General features: G+C 44.0%; 1 protein-coding gene across 1 annotated transcript in view; it reads left to right on the top strand.

Annotated features, from left to right (window-relative positions):
- Positions 1-20,858, top strand: part of LOC126355397 (solute carrier family 22 member 7-like) — a 134,603-nt gene that overhangs the window by 71,802 nt on the left and 41,943 nt on the right. Inside the window, exon 4 of the mRNA XM_050005695.1 lies at positions 18,563-18,784. Within this exon, the coding sequence (XP_049861652.1) occupies positions 18,563-18,784 (222 nt within the window). The remainder of the gene's footprint in view (positions 1-18,562; positions 18,785-20,858) is intronic.

Raw genomic sequence — 20,858 nt, 5'->3', positions numbered from 1 at the left:
TTACTATTTCTTCCGCTGCTAGGATAAATAACAGAGGACTCAGTAGGTCTCATTGAAGTACCCATTTGATTGGAGTATCGAAACTGATCGGGAGAGGTTGTCCGAGACACTTGTTTCGTTCCATCGCATTATTGCGCTTATGATTCTTGTCTGTAAGTTGCATCTTCTAGTTTTATTGTCAGTAGCTTTCTGTTTATGCAATGAAAGACTTTTTTGGAGTGTATAAATACTATATAAAATTTTTCTTTATGCCCAAGGACTTCCCATACGCTCGTTAGCGGGAGCTCTATTGTCGTCAGAGCAGATCTTCCTTTCCTGACCAATCTGTTTATCTTGCGGGGAGGTGTTCGTTCATTGTATGCTTTGTTCCTTCCCTTATTATTTTTTGTGACTTCTTTGAAAGGTAAGTTTTATAGTGCTACACCTTTGTATTTGCTAGGGTTCTTGAGGTCCCCTTTCCCATTGTGTAAGGCTTTTGTTAATGGCTGTCTCCACTGTTCTGGAATGAAGGCTGATTGTATGCGCTTACTGTAGAGTTTTGTCCACATTGGCGATGTAATTGGGTTTTTTAGGTTTTCTTATTGGTAACTCCACGTAGCGCTCTGTATGAAAATCACTGGCTGTGCTGTGTGCAGCCTGTGGCTAGTTTGCATTGTTGTCTGCCATTGTAGTGTTGGGCAGCTGGATGTTAACAGCGTGTAGCGTTGGGCAGTTGGAGGTGAGATGCCAACAGTGGTGGATGTGGGGAGAGAAATGGCGGAGTTTTGAAATTTCTAAGACTGGATGTCATGAATTGCTATATATATTACGACTTTTGATGACTATTAAGGTAAATATATTGTTTGTTCTCTATTAAAATCTTTCATTTGCTAACTATGCCTATGAGTAATTAGTGCCTTACGTAGTTTGAATCTTTTATTTAGCTGGCAGTATTGGCGCTTGCTGTATTGCAGTAGTTCCAGTAACGAAGATTTTTGTGAGGTAAGTGATTTGTGAAAGGTATAGGTTAATGTAGGTCAGGGCCTTTCTTTTGTAGGGATTATTGAAAGTCAGACAGCGCTGCGCTAAAAATATTGTGTGTCAGTTTAAGCACAGTCATTTATAATTTTTCTAAGGGGACGTTTCAGCGTTTGTATTTATCTTAAATAGTTTTCTATGCAGTCTGGCAGGGCCTGCAGCTTTTTTGTACTTGGTGCTGTTCGACCTCTTCTGTGGCAGCGGGATACATTCCGTAGTTGTTTCCAGCACTGTCTCCTGTTTGCTTTCTGGTCTATCTTTTAGTGGCCTCTTCTTCATCATGTTGTCGAAGTGCACCTTCCATTCTTTCATACTGATGTAATGTGCTTCGTATCGTTTTCTCGGGTGTAGTGCAATACATGGGTCTGTCTTGGTTTCCTCTACTAGTTTCTTTCCTTCTGTTTCCCAGAACGTTCTCTTCATTTCTTGTAGTGTTTCCTTATAGATATATCGGTTTTCGTCTCAAATCCTGAAGAATTTAAGGTTCCTTGAGCACCGTTTAAGTTGGTGTAGGTTTTCTAGTACGCCTTTTCTTAGCCTGTAACACTCCGTGTTGAACGATTTGTTCGCTCTTCTTTTGTACCTGAGGTTGGCGGCTTGTCTTAGGAATTCTCCTATCGCTTCTGTTACTTCCTCTAGTCGCGAATTGTCTATTAGCATTAAAATTTGTTTTATATCGTCTGATTTTGCTTCTACTTTCCCGATGTTTGTTGTTCTCGAAAGTGCTTGTGCCTCTCTTTCATGTGTATCTAAGCTGTTAAGTCTGTACTATTGAAAAATGATTTCATGTGGAAAATAATTCATACGAGATTTAATTTTATTTTCAGTTATTATTCGGATAATGATCTCAAAAGCTCGTGAATAACACATACATATACTACTGGCCATTAAAATTGCTACACCACGAAGATGACGGGTTACAGACGCGAAATTTATCCGACAGGAAGAAGATGCTGTGATACGCAAATGATTATCTTTTCAGAGCATTCACACAAGGTTGGCGCCAGCGGCGACACCTACAATGTGCTGACATGAGGAAAGTTTCCAAGCGATTTCCCATACACAAACAGCAATTGACCGGCATTGCCTGGTGAAACGTTGTTGTGATGCCTCGTGTAAGGAGGAGAAATCTGTAGCATCAAGTTTCCGACTTTGATAAAGGTCGGTTTGTAGCCTATCGCGATTGAGGTTTATCGTATCGTGACATTGATGCTCGCGTTGGTCGAGATCCAGACTATGGAATCTGTGGGTTCTGGAGGGTAATACGGAACCGCCGTGCTAGATCCCAACGGCCTCGTATCACTAGCAGTCGAGATGATAGGCATTTTATCCGCATGGCTGTAACGGATCGTGCAGCCACGTCTAGATTCCTGATTCAACAGATAGGGACGTTTGCAAGACAACAACCATCTGCACAAACAGTTCGACGACGTTTGCATCAGCAGGGACTATCAGCTCGGAGACCATGGCTGCGATTACCTTTGACGCTGCATCACAGAGAGGAGCACATGCGATGGTGCACTCAACGACGAACCTGGGTGCACGAATGGCAAAACGTAATTTTTGCGGATGAATCCTGGTTCTGTTTACGGCATCATGATGGTCGCATCCGTGTTTGGCGACATCGCGGTAAACGCAAATTGGAAGCATGTATTCGTCATCGCCATACTGGCGTATCACCTGGCGTGATGGTATAGGATGCCGTTCGTTACACGTCTCGGTCACCTCTCGTTCGTATTGACGGCACTTTGGAACAGTGGACGTTACGTTTCAGATGTGGCTCTATCTTTCATTCGATCCCTGCGAAACCCTACGTTTCAACAGAATAATGTACGACCGCATGTTTCTGGTCCTGTACGGGCCTTTCTGGATACAGAAAATGTTCGACTGCTGCCCTGTCCAGCACATTCTCCAGATCTCTCACCAGTTGAAAACGCCTAGTCAATGGTGGGCGAGCAACTGGCTCTTCACAATACGTCAGTCACTACTCTTGATGAACTGTGTTATCGTGTTGAATCTGCATGGGCAGCTGTACCTGTACACGCCATCCAAGCTCTGTTTGAATCCATGCCCAGGCGTATCAAAGCCGTTATTACGGCCAGAGGTGGTTGTTCTGGGTACTGATTCCTCAGGATCTATGCACCCAACATGCGTGAAAATGTAATCATATGTCAATTCTAGTGTATATATTTGCCCAATGAATTCCCGTTTATTATCTGCATTTCTTCTTGGTATAGCAATTTTAATGGCCAGTAGTGTATGTTCTCTAATGGACCACTTGGCCGTACAGTACCGCATATTTACAAAAATAGAAAAATACGGCATATGTTTTCTAATCTCCGTAATATTATTTAGAGAGTGAGGAAGCAATGTGTAAGATTACCAGTACGCTTGGATGACTAAATGAAATTAGATATCGATCCTCGTGTATTTAAACGTAGATGTGAATAGACACAGAGCTGATCTTGCTTACACGAATGCGCAGTTACAAAGCAAGCCTCTAAACTGAACCTGTAAATCATGTGATATAAAATTAGGACAGCGCGGTTAGCAACACTCTAATCAATAAAGCTGAATGAAGCAGCTTCCAAATACCCATCTCAATAATACACAAAACATATGTCTTTACTCCAGTCACCATTACGCAGTATGATATTCGTAGCTTAATGCAGAAAAGAAGAGTGGAGAACTGGCCGCCCACGCTGCTGTATTGAACTCGAAACTGAACTCCGAGACACCTAATCGGTTGGCTAGGCTTTGCACTCAAAGTATTGCTTAAATACATGGTCTGCACTACTTAACCAAAGGCAAGCCCGCCCGGTTAGCCGAGCGGTCTATCCAGAGCGAGAAGGAGCGCCTGGTCCACGGAACGAATCCGCCCAGCGGACTTGTGTCGAGGTCCGGTGAGCCGTCCACTCTGTGGATGGTTTTAGGGCGGTTTTCCATCTGCCTCGGCGAATGCGGGGTGGTTCCATTTATTCCGCCGCAGCTACACTATGTCGGATATTTTGCGCAAACCAGTTCTCCACGTACGTGTACACCACCATTGCTCTACCACGCAAACATAGGGGTTGCACTCGTCTGGTGTGAGACGTTGCAAAGAGGGGGGGGGGGGGGAGGGGGGGGAGGGTAACGATGGCCGAACCGCACAATAAACCTGGGTTCAGTTTGGGATGGCGCGGAGGGGTGAATTGGACTGCGGTAGTCGTCGTGGGGTTGTGGAGGTCGGGGATGGACCTCTCCGTCGTTTCTACATCCCTGGTTAATATACAATACAATACAACCAAAGGCAGAGGCTATTGTAGGGGGGGAAACCATGGACTACAGAGTCTTTGATTTGAACGAGTGCTTCACAAGTCTTCTACTGATACGTAACGTGAAACTCATTTATAACAGACGACATGGTATTGTCAGTATCAGATTAGTACACATCTAAAATATTAACACGAACCCCATCAACATTTATGGCATGCAACACACACTGACAAAATATCAATGAATTCTCGTTAGCTGGGGAAGGATATGATTAAAAATAGTTTATATTTAATAATGTACTTTCACTGAAACTTTTCTTCTTCCTTGGAGTGTAGGCAGTTCACCCAGCTCGTGAAGACAACTAAGCGATTAGCTGATGAGAAGATGCGGTTCTTCTTCTGAAAGACTGCATCAAGGCTGTAATAATCATAACTCTGAGCATCCCAACGGCCTGGTGCAAGTCCTCAAATTTTAAACCACTTCGCTGGCGTGTTATCCTGTAATACTACGCGGGGAAAGAGGTCCTGCAATTTAACGTGGATTCCGAACCACGAGTCGTTCCTGGTGGATCTTTACGTTTTTAAGACATGCGGGCTAGGTTAAACAAAGATTAAAATGTACAGTGGTCCTACGCCATTTCTTTGTTCAGACAGGCGTTATACCGCTAGACCACCAGGTCCGAATGTTAAGACAGCGAGGGCTGTTTATGACAGGTGTGTCGGCAGGACATTAAACTCTAATCTTTCTTTCCTTTTTCTTTTCTTTTCAAGATAAATGCACTGTCAGTGTGTCCCGCGTGCCGGCTGATGTCTATGAGTATGCAGCTCATGATTGTCGGAAAACCAGACCCCTTTCAAGTAATGGAGTGCCACATTGACTTTAGCATTATTTGTTCACTTCGATGTGACTGAAATTTAGGCTAAGCACATAAACTACCATGTATGAGAAGTAGAGAGTGTTTAAATAAAATGTAATTTAAATTAGAGTATGTCAATTTTTATCATATTTAAGAACGAATGTGGAAAAGAGAAACGTCTCCACTATGAAGGGCGGACGGACGTAATGGCTGTGCGGTTCTAGGCGCTACAGTCTGGAGCCGAGCGACCGCTACGGTCGCAGATTCGAATCCTGCTTCGGGCATGGATGTGTGTGATGTCCTTAGGTTAGTTAGGTTTAATTAGTTCTAAGTTCTACGCCACTGATGACCTCATAAGTTAAATTGCATAGTGCTCAGGGCCATTTTATCAAGGGCGCTGTCGAGCAGTCTTCAACAAAAACACTCGTCAGGGTGGGCAGCCAGTGCAATAAGTCTCAGCCGACTACTAACGAGGCAGTAAAGTAAACGACTTATTGTCTGCCTGTCTGCACGAGCTGTCAAAGCCGTCGGTGCTGAATTTTAAAGAGAAAATGTTCTTTTCAGCTTGAAATATACGAGGACCGTTCTTTAAGTACTCCAACACGTTTGTTTTTTTTCTCGGCTCATTTCGGTTGAAAAAATGCAGAGTTTTTGGGACACCGTGGAACATTCCCGCTTTAGTCCCTGTAGTGTCTGAAGCCCAAAAAATGCTAAAATGTGTGTGAAATCTTATGGGACTTAACTACGAAGGTCATCAGTCCCTAAGCTTACACAATACTTAACCTAAATTATCCTAAGGGCAAACACACATGCCTGAGGGAGGACTCGAACCTCCGCCGGGACCAGCGCCCTACACCGCTCGGCTAATCCAGTGCGGCTGTCGTGAAGCTCTGATACGCTATCCATAGCCTTCAAAGTGGCGCTTGCAACGGAATTTGCTGTTCTGCCGGAAAATCACAGTATCGAAGATATTCATAGGCGCTTGCAGAATGCTTGCGGACACCTGAAAATGAACACAAGCGAGTAGAGTCGTTGGGCGACACATCTATCCGCACCGCAACAAGATGGCATAAAGCTGTTCGATCTTCTGCTGTGACTCCCGCAATTTGGAACATCGGACACTCACTTGCGAGGTGATAGACGGCTCACAATCAAACACCTTGCTGCTCAACTGGACGTCTCGGTTGGTAGTGTTGACACACTCGTCCTCCAGTTGGTGTACTCAAAGGTGTGTGCTCACTGGGCTCTTCATCCCCTCAAGCACTCCGTCTTCAGGCCACAAGTGGCCCATCGGGACCATCCGATGACTAAGGATGCGGATAGCAGGGGCGTGTGGTCAGCACACCGCTCTCCCGGTCGTTACGATGGCTTTCTTTGACTGGAGCCGTTACTGTTCGGTCGAGTAGCTCCTCAATTGGCATCAAGAGGCTAAGTGCATCCAGAAAAATGGCAACAGCGCATGGCGGCCCGGATGGTCACCCATCCAAGTGCCGGCCAAGCCCGATAGCGCTTATCTTCGGTGATCTGACCCTCGCCCCCTAAGATAAGACCATAAAGAGCAACGAAGGACCATCTGTGCGGAGTTGCTTGCGTGTTGAAGGCTGATCGTGACAATTCTTTTGTCGAAAATGGTCACAGGTGATTAGACACTGGTTCATCACTTCGACCCGGTAACAAATCAGTAATCCATGGAATGGCATCACATCATCTCACCTCCGAAAAAACAAGTTCAAACCCGCACCCTCAGCAGTTAAAGTCATGACGACTGTCTTTTGGGATTCTAAAAGGGTTATTCTGTTTGATGTCCTCCCTCCTGGTGCAACGATCAACTCTGAAGTGTGTTGTACAACCCCCAAGCAAACTGAAGAAACTATTTCAGCGTGTCCATCACCACAAATATGCAAACGAATTTCTCCTTCTCCATGAAAACATAAGGCCACACACAAGTCTGCGCACCCGAGAGGGCCTTACGAAACTTCATTGGACTGTTCTTCCTCGTCCGCTCTACAGCCTGGAACTCGTATCTTCCGACTCGTACCATGCAGGCATAAAGACATCCCAGTAAGCTACATAAGGAACTTCCCAAATAGGTGGCATCGCAAAGATTACAACATATTTGGCAGCTATAGACTTTGGAACGTGGTGAGGATACAGTAGGCACGAAAAACAAGAAGCTCCACTTACCAAAAAGGAGCACTGTGTGTTCTCCGGTTTCAACTTCGACAAAATCGTTTCACGTATTAACGAATTTATTGTCCTCACAGCATCTGGATCTTTATTAAGAGCTGTGAATCGTTCTGACGTCACTCCTATTTGGATGAACTAGCTTCTGAAGCAATGCACCAAAATTTCGTAGCTGGACGCTGTAGCTCACATCTTTTGTTTATCCAGTCATGAATTCGAACATGCACGTGTTTCTCTTTTGCGCTGATTTTAAGCAGACAAGCTTGAACACGACCGCCATCGATGTAATAATCAAAACTAACACTTCAGGGACAAAAATGGTTCTTCTACCCAAAAAATGAAGAAATTGAAATGCACACTGATAATGCGCAGACAACCAGGCAACATTGATTTCAAAAAACGAGTTTCACAACTCGGTCTCAACCTAAACGACACTTTAATGACACGCCAGTGACAGTAGATCCCTTCGGAAGTGTTTTCCCGTCAAAGTTGCTGTTGGCTGCCCACATGTAAACACGTGGTGTTCAGTCGTGGGTCCTCAGCGCAGTGTCCCTGTACACATCGCAGCAACGAGCGCCCATCATCTGTACACAGTGTGAACGCGAGCCACACCGACAAGATCCGAAGGTTTCTAAACATTCATGGTGGTGTCTGTTTGTTCTATATCGTGTCTCCCTACCACTTTCGCGCAACGACGCTCTGAGCGTGTTTTTTAGGGAATTGTCTATTTTGAACCAGGGACCTGCTGCTGGTAAGGAGACGCCAGACCACACATGACATGTAGAATTCAGAAGAGTTCAGTGAGACTAGCGATGATATAACCAAATACTTAATGATCTCAGCGTCAGCTGCACTGCACTCCTTGTAAAAGAATCTTATTACTAACTAAATTTAGTGGAAGGGGTTCAAGGCTTTCCTATTTTTAGTTAGCTGGTAAAATAACGTCGATCAAACAGTTACGTTTACCATTGGAAATTTATTTCTACCCACAAAACATCGTTTATAAATTGCACTATCGATAATAGGAAATGTTTTAATACAGGATGGTAAAAACCAACTGCGTTCAACAAAAATGTGAACGAATATTCCCTGAGTGGGTTTCCAAGTTCTACAATGGATCGAAGGATGACCTATGCCATATCACATCTATAATCTAGGTTTACATTAAGTTTCACCAGAGAGAAAACTATCAAAATGATCTACAGTGACCCTCAATTATCTTTAATTACTTATCTAACTTGTCGTAAATTACAGTGGCTGATGTGGCTTCTCAATAACTATATAAAAGAAAAATCATAGCGTTTCAGATCTGTTCTTCAAGTGGCAAATGTGAACACCATGAGTTTTAATTAACGATCGACACTAGTATTACGCAAAAAGGGGTGTAACAGATGAGACTTCTGCAGTTCTGAGTGAAGCCTTATGCGCTCAAAAATGCGGCATCGCATGCGTTCATTACCTTGTCGGTGTTTAGGCAGCGTCAGGGCGACAGCGGCAGGCGCACCAGCCATCCAGCTCGCCGTCTCGGAACTAACTCTTTTCTAACTTCTCCTTACTACAATTTCACCGAAGTTGGTTAAAAAAAACTATCTGGCTGTGTTTTAATCTGACCAATCAGGGTCTCAATGTTAACCTTAAGCTCCGCCTACAAAAATTCTGTCTATCCAATGAGAAACGTTATACTTTTCGTGGTGGGGCAATGTTTTTAAAGTTTGCAACGTAACAGAGACGCGAAAAAGTCTCACGCTAAAACCTGCAGCTAGTGTGGTCCTTTTAGTGTTATCGTAAGATCTATACTGTTCTTCTGGAGGGCTCTATCTTTTAACATGGGCTGGGGGTGGTCCTAATGTAACAGACACGCGAAAAGACTCACGCTAAAACTTGCGGGTGGTAGTGGCCCTTTTTGTGTTATTGTAAGATCTATACTGTTTTTCTGGAGGGCTCTAGCTTTTAGCATGGGCTGGGGGGGTGGTCCTTGACGTAACAGAGATGCGAAAAAGTCTCACGCTAAAATGTGCGGGTGGTAGTCTTAGAGGTAGGCTGGCGACGTGGGTGTCCAGTCCGTCCCTTATCTTAGGGCCTTCTAGCTTAACACGGTTCTGCTCTCGGCTTCTGTTCTCGTTTCTCCACTCAGAACTGCGTCGGTCTCACGGTGGGAAGGTTCGACATGCATTTAGGCATTCTTGTGTTAGTTTGTGGTATTTCATTTGCTCACTCGTTCCTCGTATTACTTTGGTTAATTTAATGTCACGATTTATTCGGAGTTATGTGACATACTACTGGATTTAATTATTATGTCAGGGTTTTCATGTAAGGTGTTGGATTTGCCTAACACCTTACAGGTTGTTCAGGGATACGAGGTCTGGCTATAAAATAATGGGACTATTGCTGTAAACATTTTGTTTCTGCCGCGCGGGATAGCCGCGCGGTCTTGGCCGTCACGGTCCGCGCAGTTCCCCTCGTCGGAGGTTCTGTCAGTAAATAGGAGTCTTTGGTCTGCTTTATCCACAATATTACCTATGTGACCTCGTTCCAGTTTAAGTTATTCGTAATCGTACTCCCTAAGAAATTTACTGTATGTATAGCAATCAGATTTATATGATTTATCGTAAAACCGAAATTTATCAGATTTCATGTGGACGACTTCATTACACTTTTCATCATTTGGAGTCAGTTGTCACTTTTCGCATCATACAGATATCTTGTCTGAATTATTTTGCAATTGGTTTTGTTCATCTGATGACTTTACAAGATGATAAATGACAGCATCATCGGCAAAGAATCTAAGAGGGTCACTCATATTGTCGCTTAGTCGTTTATGTAGATCATGAGCAGTTGTTGTTGTTGTTGTTGTTGTTGTTGTGGTCTTCAGTCCTGAGACTGGTTTGATGCAGCTCTCCATGCTACTCTATCCTGTGCAAGTTTCTTCATCTCCCAGTACTTACTGCAACCTACATCCTTCTGAATCTACTTAGTGTATTCATCTCTTGGTGTCCCTCTACGATTTCTACCCTCCACGCTGCCCTCCATTACTGAATTGGTGATCCCTTGATGCCTCAGAACATGTCCTACCAACCGATCCCTTCTTCTAGTCAAGTTGTGCCACAAACTTCTCTTCTTCCCAATCCTATTCAACACCTCCTCATTAGTTATGTGATCTACCCATCTAATCTTCAGCATTCTTCCGTAGCACCACATTTCCAAAGCTTCTATTCTCTTCTTGTCCAAACTATTTATCGTCCATGCTTCACTTCCATACATGGCTACACTCCATACACATACTTTCAGAAACGACTTCCTGACACTTAAATCTATACTCGATGTTAACAAATTTCTCTTCTTCAGAAACGCTTTACTTGCCATTGCCAGTCTACATTTTATATCCTCTCTACTTCAAACATTATCAGTTACTTTGCTCCCCAAATAACAGAACTCATTTACTATTTTAAGTGTCTCATTTCCTAATCTAATACCCTCAACATCACCCTACTTAATTCGACTACATTCCATTATCCTTGTTTTGCTTTTGGTGATGTCCATCTTATATCCTCCCTTAAAGACACCATCCATTCCGTTCAACTGCTCTTCCAAGTTCTTAGCTTTCTCTACCAGGATTACAATGTCATCGGCGAAACTCAGAGTTTTTATTTCTTCTCCATGGATTTTAATACCTACTCCGAATTTTTCTTTTGTTTCCTACACTGCTTGCTCGATATACAGATTGAATAACATCAGGGAGAGGCTACAATCCTGTCTCACACCCTTCCCAACCACTGCTTCCCTTTCATGCCCCTCAACTCATATAAGTGCCATTTGATTTCTATACAAATTGTTAATAGCCTTTCGCTCCCTATATTCTACCCCTGCCTGCCACCTTCAGAATTTGAAAGAGAGTATTCCAGTCAACATTGTCAAAAGCATTCTCTATGTCTACAAATGCCAGGAACGTAGGTTTGCCTTTCCTTAATCTAGCTTCTAAGATAAGCCGTAGGGTCAGTATTGCCTCACGTGTTCCAATATTTCTACGGAATCCAAACTGATCTTCCCCAAGTTCGGCTTCTATTAGTTTTTCCATTCGTCTATAAAGGATTCACGTCAGTATTTTGCAGCTGTGACTTATTAAACTGATAGTTCGGTAATTTTCAGATCTGTCAACTCCTTCTTTCTTTGGGATTGGAATTATTATATTCTTCTTGACGTCTGAGGGTATTTCGCCTCTCTTGTACATCTTGCTCACCAGATGGTAGAGTTTTGTCAGGACTGGCTCTCCCAATGCCGGCAGTAGTTCTAATGCAAAATTGTCTACTCCCGGGCCTTGTTTCGACTCAGGTCTCTCAGTGCTCTGTCGAACTCTTCACGCAGTATCATATCTCCCATTTTATATTCATCTACATCCTCTTGAATTTCCATAATATTGTCCTCAAGTACATCGCCCTTGTATGTTGTCGTTGTGGTCTTCAGTCCTGAGACTGGTTTGATGCAGCTCTCCATGCTAGTCTATCCTGTGCAAGCTCCTTCATCTCCCATTACCTACTGCAACCTACATCCTTCTGAATCTGTTTAGTGTATTCATCTCTTGCTCTCCCTCTACGATTTTTACCCTCCACGCTGCCCTCCAATGCTAAATTTGTGATCCCTTGATGCCTCAGGACATGTCCTACCAACCGATCCCTTCTTCTAGTCAAGTTGTGCCACAAACTTCTCTTCTTCCCAATTCTATTCAATACCTCCTCATTAGTTACGTGATCTGCCCACCTAATCTAACAACATTCTTCTGTAGCACCACATTTCGAAAACTTCTATTCTCTTCTTGTCCAAACTATTTGTTGGCCATGTTTCACTTCCATACATGGCTACACTCCATACAAATACTTTCAGAAACGGCTTCCTGACACTTAAATCAATACTCGATGTTAACAAATTTCTCTTGTTCAGAAACGCTTTCCTTCCCATTGCCAGTCTACATTTTATATCCTCTCTACTTCGACCATCATCAGTTATTTTGTCCCCAAATAGAAAACCACCTTTACTACTTTAAGTGTCTCATTTCCTAATCTAATTCCCTCAGCATCACCCGGCTTAATTCGACTACATTCCATTATCCTAGTTTGCTTTTGTTGATGTTCATCTTATATCCTCCTTTCAAGACACTATCCATTCCATTCAACTGCTCTTCCAAGTCCTTTGCTGTCTCTGACAGAATTACAATGTCATCGGCGAACCTCAAAGTTTTATTTCTTCTCCCTGGATTTTAATACCTACTCCGAATTTTTCTTTTGTTTCCTTTACTGCTTGCTCAATATACAGATTGAATAACACCGGGATAGGCTACAACCCTGTCTCACTCCCTTCCCAACCACTGCTTCCCTTTCATGCCCCCCGACTCTTACAACTGCCACCTGGTTTCTGTACAAATTGTAAATAGCCTTTCGCTCCCTATATTTTACCCCTGCCACCTTTAGAAATTGAAAGATAGTATTCCAGTCAACATTGTCAAAAGCTTTCTATACGTCTACAAATGCTAGAAACGTAGGTTTGTCCTTCCTTAATCTTTCTTCTAAGGTAAGTCGTAAGGTCAGTATTGCCTCACGTGTTCCAACATTTCTACGGAATCCAAACTGATCTTCCTCGAGGTCGGCTTCTACCAGTTTTTCGATTCGTCTGTAAATAATTCGTGTTAGTATTTTGCAGCTGTGACTTATTAAACTGATAGTTCGGTAGTTTTCTCACCTGTCAACACCTGCTTTCTTTGGGATTGGAATTATTATATTCTTCTTGACGTCTGAGGGTATTTCGCCTCTCTTGTACATCTTGCTCACCAGATGGTAGAGTTTTGTCAGGACTGGCTCTCCCAATGCCGGCAGTAGTTCTAATGGAATGTTGTCTACTCCCGGGGCCTTGTTTCGACTCAGGTCTTTCAGTGCTCTGTTAAACTCTTCACGCAGTATCGTATCTCCCATTTCGTCTTCATGTACATCCTCTTCCATTTCCATAATATTGTCGTCAAGTACATCGCCCTTGTATAAACCTTCTATATACTCCTTCCACCTTTCTGCTTTCCCTTCTTTGCTTAGAACTGGGTTTCCATCTGAGCTCTTGATATTCATACAAGTGGCTCTCTTTTCTCCAAAGGTCTCTTTAATTTTCCTGTAGGCTATATCTATCTTACCCCTAGTGAGATAAGCCTCTACATCCTTACATTTGTCCTCTAGCCATGCCTGCTTAACCATTTGGCACTTCCTGTCAATCTCATTTTTGATTCGTTTGTATTTCATTATTTTCTCCTTTCATCAATTAAATTAAATATTTCTTCTGTTACCCAAGGATTTCTACTAGCCCTCGTCTTTTTACCTACTTGATTCTCTGCTGCCTTCACTACTTCATCCCTCAAAGCTACCCATTCTTCTTCTATTGTATTTCTTTTTCCCATTCCTGTCATTTGTTCCCTTACGCTCTCCCTGAAACCCTGTACAACCTCTGGTTTATCAGTTTATCCAGGTCCCATCTCCTTAAATTCCCACCTTTTTGCAGTTTCTTCAGTTTTAATCTACAAAAATGGTTCAAATGGCTCTGAGCACTATGGGACTTGACATCTGTGGTCATCAGTACCCTAGAACTGAGAATTACTTCAACCTAACTAACCTAAGGACATCACACACACCCATGCCCGAGGCAGGTTTCGAACCTGCGACTGTAGCAGTCGCGCGGTTCCGGACTGAGCGCCTAGAACCGCTTGACCCTTAATGTACAGTTCATAACCAATAGATTGTGGTCAGAGTCAACATCTGCCCCTGGAAATGTCTTACAATTTAAAGCCTGGTTCCAGAATCTCTGTCTTACCATTATATAATCTATCTGATACCTTTTAGTATCTCCAGGGTTCTTCCATGTGTATGACCTTCTTTTATGATTCTTGAACCAAGTGTTAGCTATGATTAAGTTATGCTCTGCACAAAATTCTACCAGACGGCTTCCTCTTTCATTTCTTACCACCAATCCATATTCACCTACTACGTTTCCTTCTCTCCCTTTTCCTACTACCAAATTACAGTCACCCATGACTATTAAATTTTCGTCTCCCTTCACTATCTGAATAATTTCTTTTACTACAGCACGTAGGAAATGCAAAACTGTGTGATGGTCTGGATAGATATCTGCCTATTACACGTTACGACCCTATTCAACTGCCAGCAGTCTCTGGCAGTCAACAGACGAGGTCGGCCTGTACGCTTTTGTGCTGTATGTGTCCGTTCATGTTTCCACTTCACTATCGCATCGGAAACAGTGGACCTAGGGATGTTTAGGAGTGTGGAAATAGTCGCGTCCAGACGTATGATACAAGTGACACCCAATCACCTGACCACATTCGAGGTCAGTGAGTTCCTCGCAACGCCCCATTCTGCTCTCTCATAATGTCTAATGACTAGTGAGGTCGCTGATATGGAGAACCTGGCAGCAAGTGTCAGCAAAATGCACCTAATGTGAAAAACGTATGTTTTTGGGGGTGTCCGGATACTTTTGATCACATTGTGTATGTCGGATTAGATGTCTACGCACAGGTCATGTAATTCACGTAAATAACGGCCCTCTGATTTGCGTATGCAGTGATCGCTCTCATAGACATTACATTAGGTGTCAACGAAAGTTCATTAAAATCGTCCTGAAACTACTGTAGCACGCTTCTGGCTGAGAGAGACGTGCAATTATACTGGTGAAAGATGGAAAAGAGCCGCCGGCCGCGGTGGCCGAGCGGTTCTAGGCGCTACAGTCTGGAACCGCGCGACCGCTACGGTCGCAGGTTCGAATCCTGTCTCGGGCATAGATGTGTGTGGTTTCCTTAGGTTAGTTAGGTTTAAGTAGTTCTAAGCCTAGGGGACTGATGACCTCAGATGTTAAGTCCCATAGTGCTCAGAGCCATTTGAACCATTTGATGGAGAAGAGCCACCGTGGTACAACAACCGAGGTAGAAAACTGGTGCGGAGACAAAGGGAACTTCACAGCAAACATAACGTAGCAAAAACTTGCAGACAAACAAAAATTACGCGAATCGAAATGTAATGTGAGGAGAGCTATGCGAGAGGCGTTCAATGAATTCGAAAGAAAAGTTCTATGTATTGACTTGGTAGAAAATCCTAAGAAATTTTGGTCTATGTCAAAGTGGTAGGGGGATCAAAAGAAAATGTCCACACTCTCTGTGACCAAAATGGTACTGAAACAGAGGATGACGGACTAAAGCCGAAATACTAAATGTCTTTTTCCAGAGCTGTTTCACAGAGGAAGACTGCACTGTAGTTCCCTCTCCAGATTATCGCACAGATGACAAAATGGTTGATATCGAAATAGACGACAGAGGGATAGGGAAACAATTAAAATCGCTCAAAAGAGCTGGACCTGATGGGATACCAGTTCGATTTTACACAAAGAACGCGAAGGAACTTGCCCTCCTTCTTGCAGCGGTGTACCGTAGGTCTCTGGAAAAGGACACAGGTCATACCCGTTTTTAAGAAGGGACGTCGAAAAGATGTGCAGAACTATAGACCTATATCTGTATCGTCGATCAGCTGTAGAATTTTGGAACACGTATTATTTTCAAGTATAATGACTTTTCTGGAGACTAGAAATCTACTCTGTAGGAATCAGCATGGGTTTCGAAAAAGACGGTCGTGTGAAACCCAGCTCACGCTATTCATCCACGAGACTCAGAGGGCCATAGACACGAGTTCACAGATAGATGCCTTGTTTCTTGACCTCCGCAAGGCGTTCGATACAGTTCCCCACAGTCGTTTAATGAACAAAGAAAAAACATATGGACTATCAGACCAATTGTGTGATTGGATTGAAGAATTCCTAGATAACAGACTGCAGCATGTCATTCTCAATGGAGAGAAGTCTTCCGAAGTAAGAGTGATCTTAGGTGTGCCGCAGATGTGTGTCGTAGGACCGTTGCTATTCACATTGTAAGTAAATGACCTTGTGGATAGCATCATAAGTTCACTGAGGCTTTTTGCGGATGGTGCTGTGGTATATCGAAAGGTTGTAACAATGGAAAATTGTAACGAAACGCAGGAAGATGTGCAACGAATTGACGCATGGTGCTGGGAATGGCAATTGAATCTCAATGTAGACAAGTGTAATGTGCTGCGAATACATAGAAAGAAAGATCCTTTATCATTTAACTACAATACAGCAGGTCAGCAACTTGAAGCAGTTAATTACATAAATTATCTGGAAGTAGGCATTAGGAGTGATTTAAAATGGAATGATCATATAAAGTTGATCGTCGGTAAAGCGGATTGCAGATTGAGAATCCTAAGGAAACGCAATCCGAAAACAATGGAAGTAGGTTGCAGTACGCTTGTTCGCCCACTGCTTGAATATTGCTCACCAGTGTGGCATCCGTACCAGATCGGGTTGATACAGAAGGTCCAACGGAGAGCAGCGCGCTTCGTTACAGGATCATTTAGTAATCGCGAAAGCGTTACGGAGATGATAGATAAACTCCAGTGGAAGACTTTGCAGGGGAGACGAGCTTTTGTTAAAGTTTCAAGAACATACCTTCACCGAGGAGTCAAGCGGTATATTGCTCTCTCCTACGAATATATCGGGAAGAGACCATGAGGATAAAATCAGAGAGATTAGAGCCCACACAGAGGAATACCGACAATCTTTCTTTCCACGAACAATGCGAGACTGGAATAGAAAAGAGAACCGATAGAGGTACTCAAAATATCCTCCGCCACACACCGTCAGTTGGCATGCGGAGTATGGATGTAGATGTAGATGTAGACATTGAAGGAATGCAGGTAGTTCACAGCTGTCAGCGTGTCTTCGATTACTACCACCCGTTCACGGGTAGGAGAACGTCTCCCATAGCATAATATTGCTCCCACCAGACTGTATACATGGTGCGCTGCACTTTTCGAGCTGCCGTTCATCTCGATGACAGCGTGTGTGGAGACGACCATCAACCTAATGTAGCAGAAATGTGGTTTACCGGAGAACTGACACGTTTCCATTGATCGACGGTCGAATCCCGATGGTCCCGTGCTCACTGCAGTCGTAACTGACGATGTCGTTGGGTTAACATATGAGCACGTAGGGATGGTTTGCTGCTGAGCTCTTTGTTGAACGATGTACGATGAACGGCGTACTCCGAAACGCTTGTTCGTGCAATAACACTGTGCTCTTTCGGCAGAGATGACACAGACCACCATCTATCCTACTTTACAGAGCGGAGAAGCCTCCGTAACTCACATTCTGTGAAGAGTCGTGGACGTGCAACCATTTAGCGCCTAGTGGTAGTTTCACTGTCGTTCTATATCTATATCTATAGATGCTCACGATAGCAGCACGTGATAGTTCAAGCAGCTTCGCCGTTTTCGAGATACTCGTTCACAGGCTCTGCGTTATAATTATCTGCCCTTTGTCGAAGTCGCTTATCTCGATGGATTTCTCCATTTGCAGCCCATATCTTCGCTAGGGTGATCCTCCGCCTGTCTCTGCTCCGCTTACATACATTTGTTACCGCGTCACGTGCCTGCAGTGCCACTACGCAGCATCCAACGTCGCGGTGGGCATTGGTCATAATGTTTTGGCTCATAAGAGTACGTTTACGTGATGTAGACGCTCAATAAATTTTGTAGGATGCGGACAGGAGGGGCGTGGGTTCAGCACACCGCTCTCCCGGTCGTTATGATGGTATTCTTCACCGAAGCCGCTACTATTCGCTCGAGTAGCTCCTCAATTGGCATTACGAGGCTGAGTACACCCCGAAAAATGGCAACACCGCATGGGGCATGGATGGTCACCCATCCCAGTGCCAACTACGCCCGACAGCGCTTAACTTCGGTGATCTCATGTGAACCGGTACATTTCACATGATGTTATTAGAAATTGTCAAAGACAGTAAAATAATAAACGGAAATAGATATATTTATTCTAGCTTATAACTCGATACTAGGAGAGAAAAACAATGGTCAAAGGTAGTCTGGAGTTGGACTAAACATCTACAAGAACAGAACAATGGAAGTAAACTATCAAGATCAAACATTTTAAGCCAGAATAAAAAGGTGCCCTGATAGACAAAGGAAAAGAAACATTCCGTAGGAGACAGTAAATGGAATGTGAGGAGGCTCGTGACTGACAATCAGTTTTTGACTCTTCCACCATGTTTTCAACGAGTGTGACAGGCCCATTACTTCTCGAATGCAGAACTAAGATTCATCTCATTGGATGCTTACGATGTTTCAGCTGGTTTCCCGAGTCACCACGCTGGCTGGCATGCAGAGGCCGCCAGCAGGAGACGATGCGACTGCTGCGCCGCATCGCGGCCACCAACGGCACTACAGTACCTCCGCTCGCCTTGTCTGTGGTTCGGACCTTGGGCAAGAGCAAGACAGACAGGAGAGGGTTCCTGAGCCTCTTCTCCAGCCGGAATGTCTTCAAGAATTCTGTGCTGCTGATCATCGCAAGGTAAGTGGCAAAAACAAAATCTGCTTCCACACGTAACGATTTCGCTCTGACCTCCCTCTGTTCCTTTTTACCTACGAGGATACAGATATGGGTTGCCCAGAAGATGACGGCATGGCAGATCTGCGGCCTCAATTCGCGAACTTCGTGTAAGACGTTGATTTGGTGTCTCGGGATGGTAACTGTGTTATCCCCGCACATACACAGCGTCATGGAATTTGATGTTAACAACATTAACATTCAAGAGAAATGGCAACATTCACTGAGTAAACACCAACCGACAAAACTGTTTGAATTTGCATAACGTTTCCTTAACTATTGTACAGAAAAGCGTCCAGTATTCAGGAGGGTTCATTTTCAATAGACTACCCTTAGAACTGAAAATACTGAGTTCTAAACCCCAAGTCTTCAAATTCAAGCTCCAATGTTTCCTTGTGGCACAATCCTTCTATTCTGTAGAGGATTTCCTCGCATTAGTTCAGAACTTTCCTCTTTTACGTGGTATTTATTCATATACTCTCTCATCTTGCTCGCGGTAATTGTTTAGTTTATACATTTTCTAATCAGCCTTCTGTAAACTATGTGCTGACATTGCTCTGGAAAAAGTCGCAGAAAATACCGAGTTGAGGATACACATTTTCTGCAAAATCTCACTTTTATTATAGCATAGTGTTATCTACACTTATCTTGGATACTTTTGTTCCACGTTTTTCACTGAGATAATCATATATAGACTACCCAGTCGCCGGCCGGGGTGGCCGAGCGGTTCTAGGCGCTACTGTCTGGAACCGCGCGACTGCTACGGTCGCAGGTTCGAATCCTGCCTCGGTCATGGATGTGTGTGATGTCGTTATGTTAATTAGGTTTAAGTAGGTCTAAGTTCTAGGGGACAGATGACATCAGAAAAAAATTGTTCAAATGGCTCTGAGCACTATGGGACTTAACATCTGAGGTCATAGGTCCCCTAGAACTTAGAACTACTTAAACCTAACTAACCTTAGGACATCACACACATCCATGCCCGAGGCAGGATTCGAAACTGCACGTAAACAGAACCTGGATTGATCCGAAAAAAATGCGCTTTTGCCATTCGTGCACCAAGGTTCGTCGTTGAGTACATCTTCGCAGGCGCTCATGTCTGTGATGCAGCGTCAAGGGTAACCGCAGCCACGGTCTCCGAGCTGATAGTCTATGCTGCTGCAAACGTCGTCGAACTGTTCGTGCAGATGGTTGTTGTCTTGCAAACGTCACCATCTGTTGACTCAGGGATCGAGACGTGGCTGCACGATCCGTTAACCCATGCGGAGAAGATGCCTGTCATCTCGACAGCTAGTGACACGAGGCCGTTGGGTTCTAGCACGCCGTTCCGTATTACCCTCCTGAACCCACCGATTCCATATTCTGCTAACAGTCATTGGATCTCGACCAACGCGAGCAGCAATGTCGCGATACGATAAACCGCAATCCCCATAGACCACAATCCGACCATTATCAAAGTCGGATATTTGATGGTACGCATTTCTCCTCCTTACACGAGTCATCACAACAACGTTTCACCAGGCAACGCCGGTCAACTGCTATTTTATGTATGAGAAATCGGTTGGAAACTTTCCTCACGTCAGCGCGTTGTAGGTGTTACCACCGCCGCCAACCTTGTGTGATTGCTCTAAGAAGCTAATTCTGTGTATATCACAGCATCTTCTTCCTGGCGGTTAAATTTCGCGTCAGTAGCACGTTATCTTCGTGGTGTAGCAATTTTAATGGCCAGTAGTGTACTTATAATGGTCCATTGTGCCTTGAAGAATGACAATATCACCCAGAGAATCCTCTCTGACTTGTATTCTTCCTACAATAGTCGCACAGTGTTTGCTTTCAGACGCTGCACGTCGCACGCTCCAACGGCCGTCTGTCCGATGGAGCATAAAACGTAATTCATCCTGGGCACCAGTCGCCACTCAGTGAACATACAGCTGCGGTATTGATGCGCAGATTTCGGCCTTCGCCGCTGATGAACAGCACTCAGCATAGTCGCCATCAATGCACGATCCAGATGGCTGCTGCCGAAGCCCATAGGCAG

The sequence above is a fragment of the Schistocerca gregaria genome, chromosome 3, assembly GCF_023897955.1.
Source record: "Schistocerca gregaria isolate iqSchGreg1 chromosome 3, iqSchGreg1.2, whole genome shotgun sequence".
Taxonomy (NCBI): domain Eukaryota; kingdom Metazoa; phylum Arthropoda; class Insecta; order Orthoptera; family Acrididae; genus Schistocerca; species Schistocerca gregaria.
This window is presented reverse-complemented; position numbering and strand designations above follow the sequence as displayed.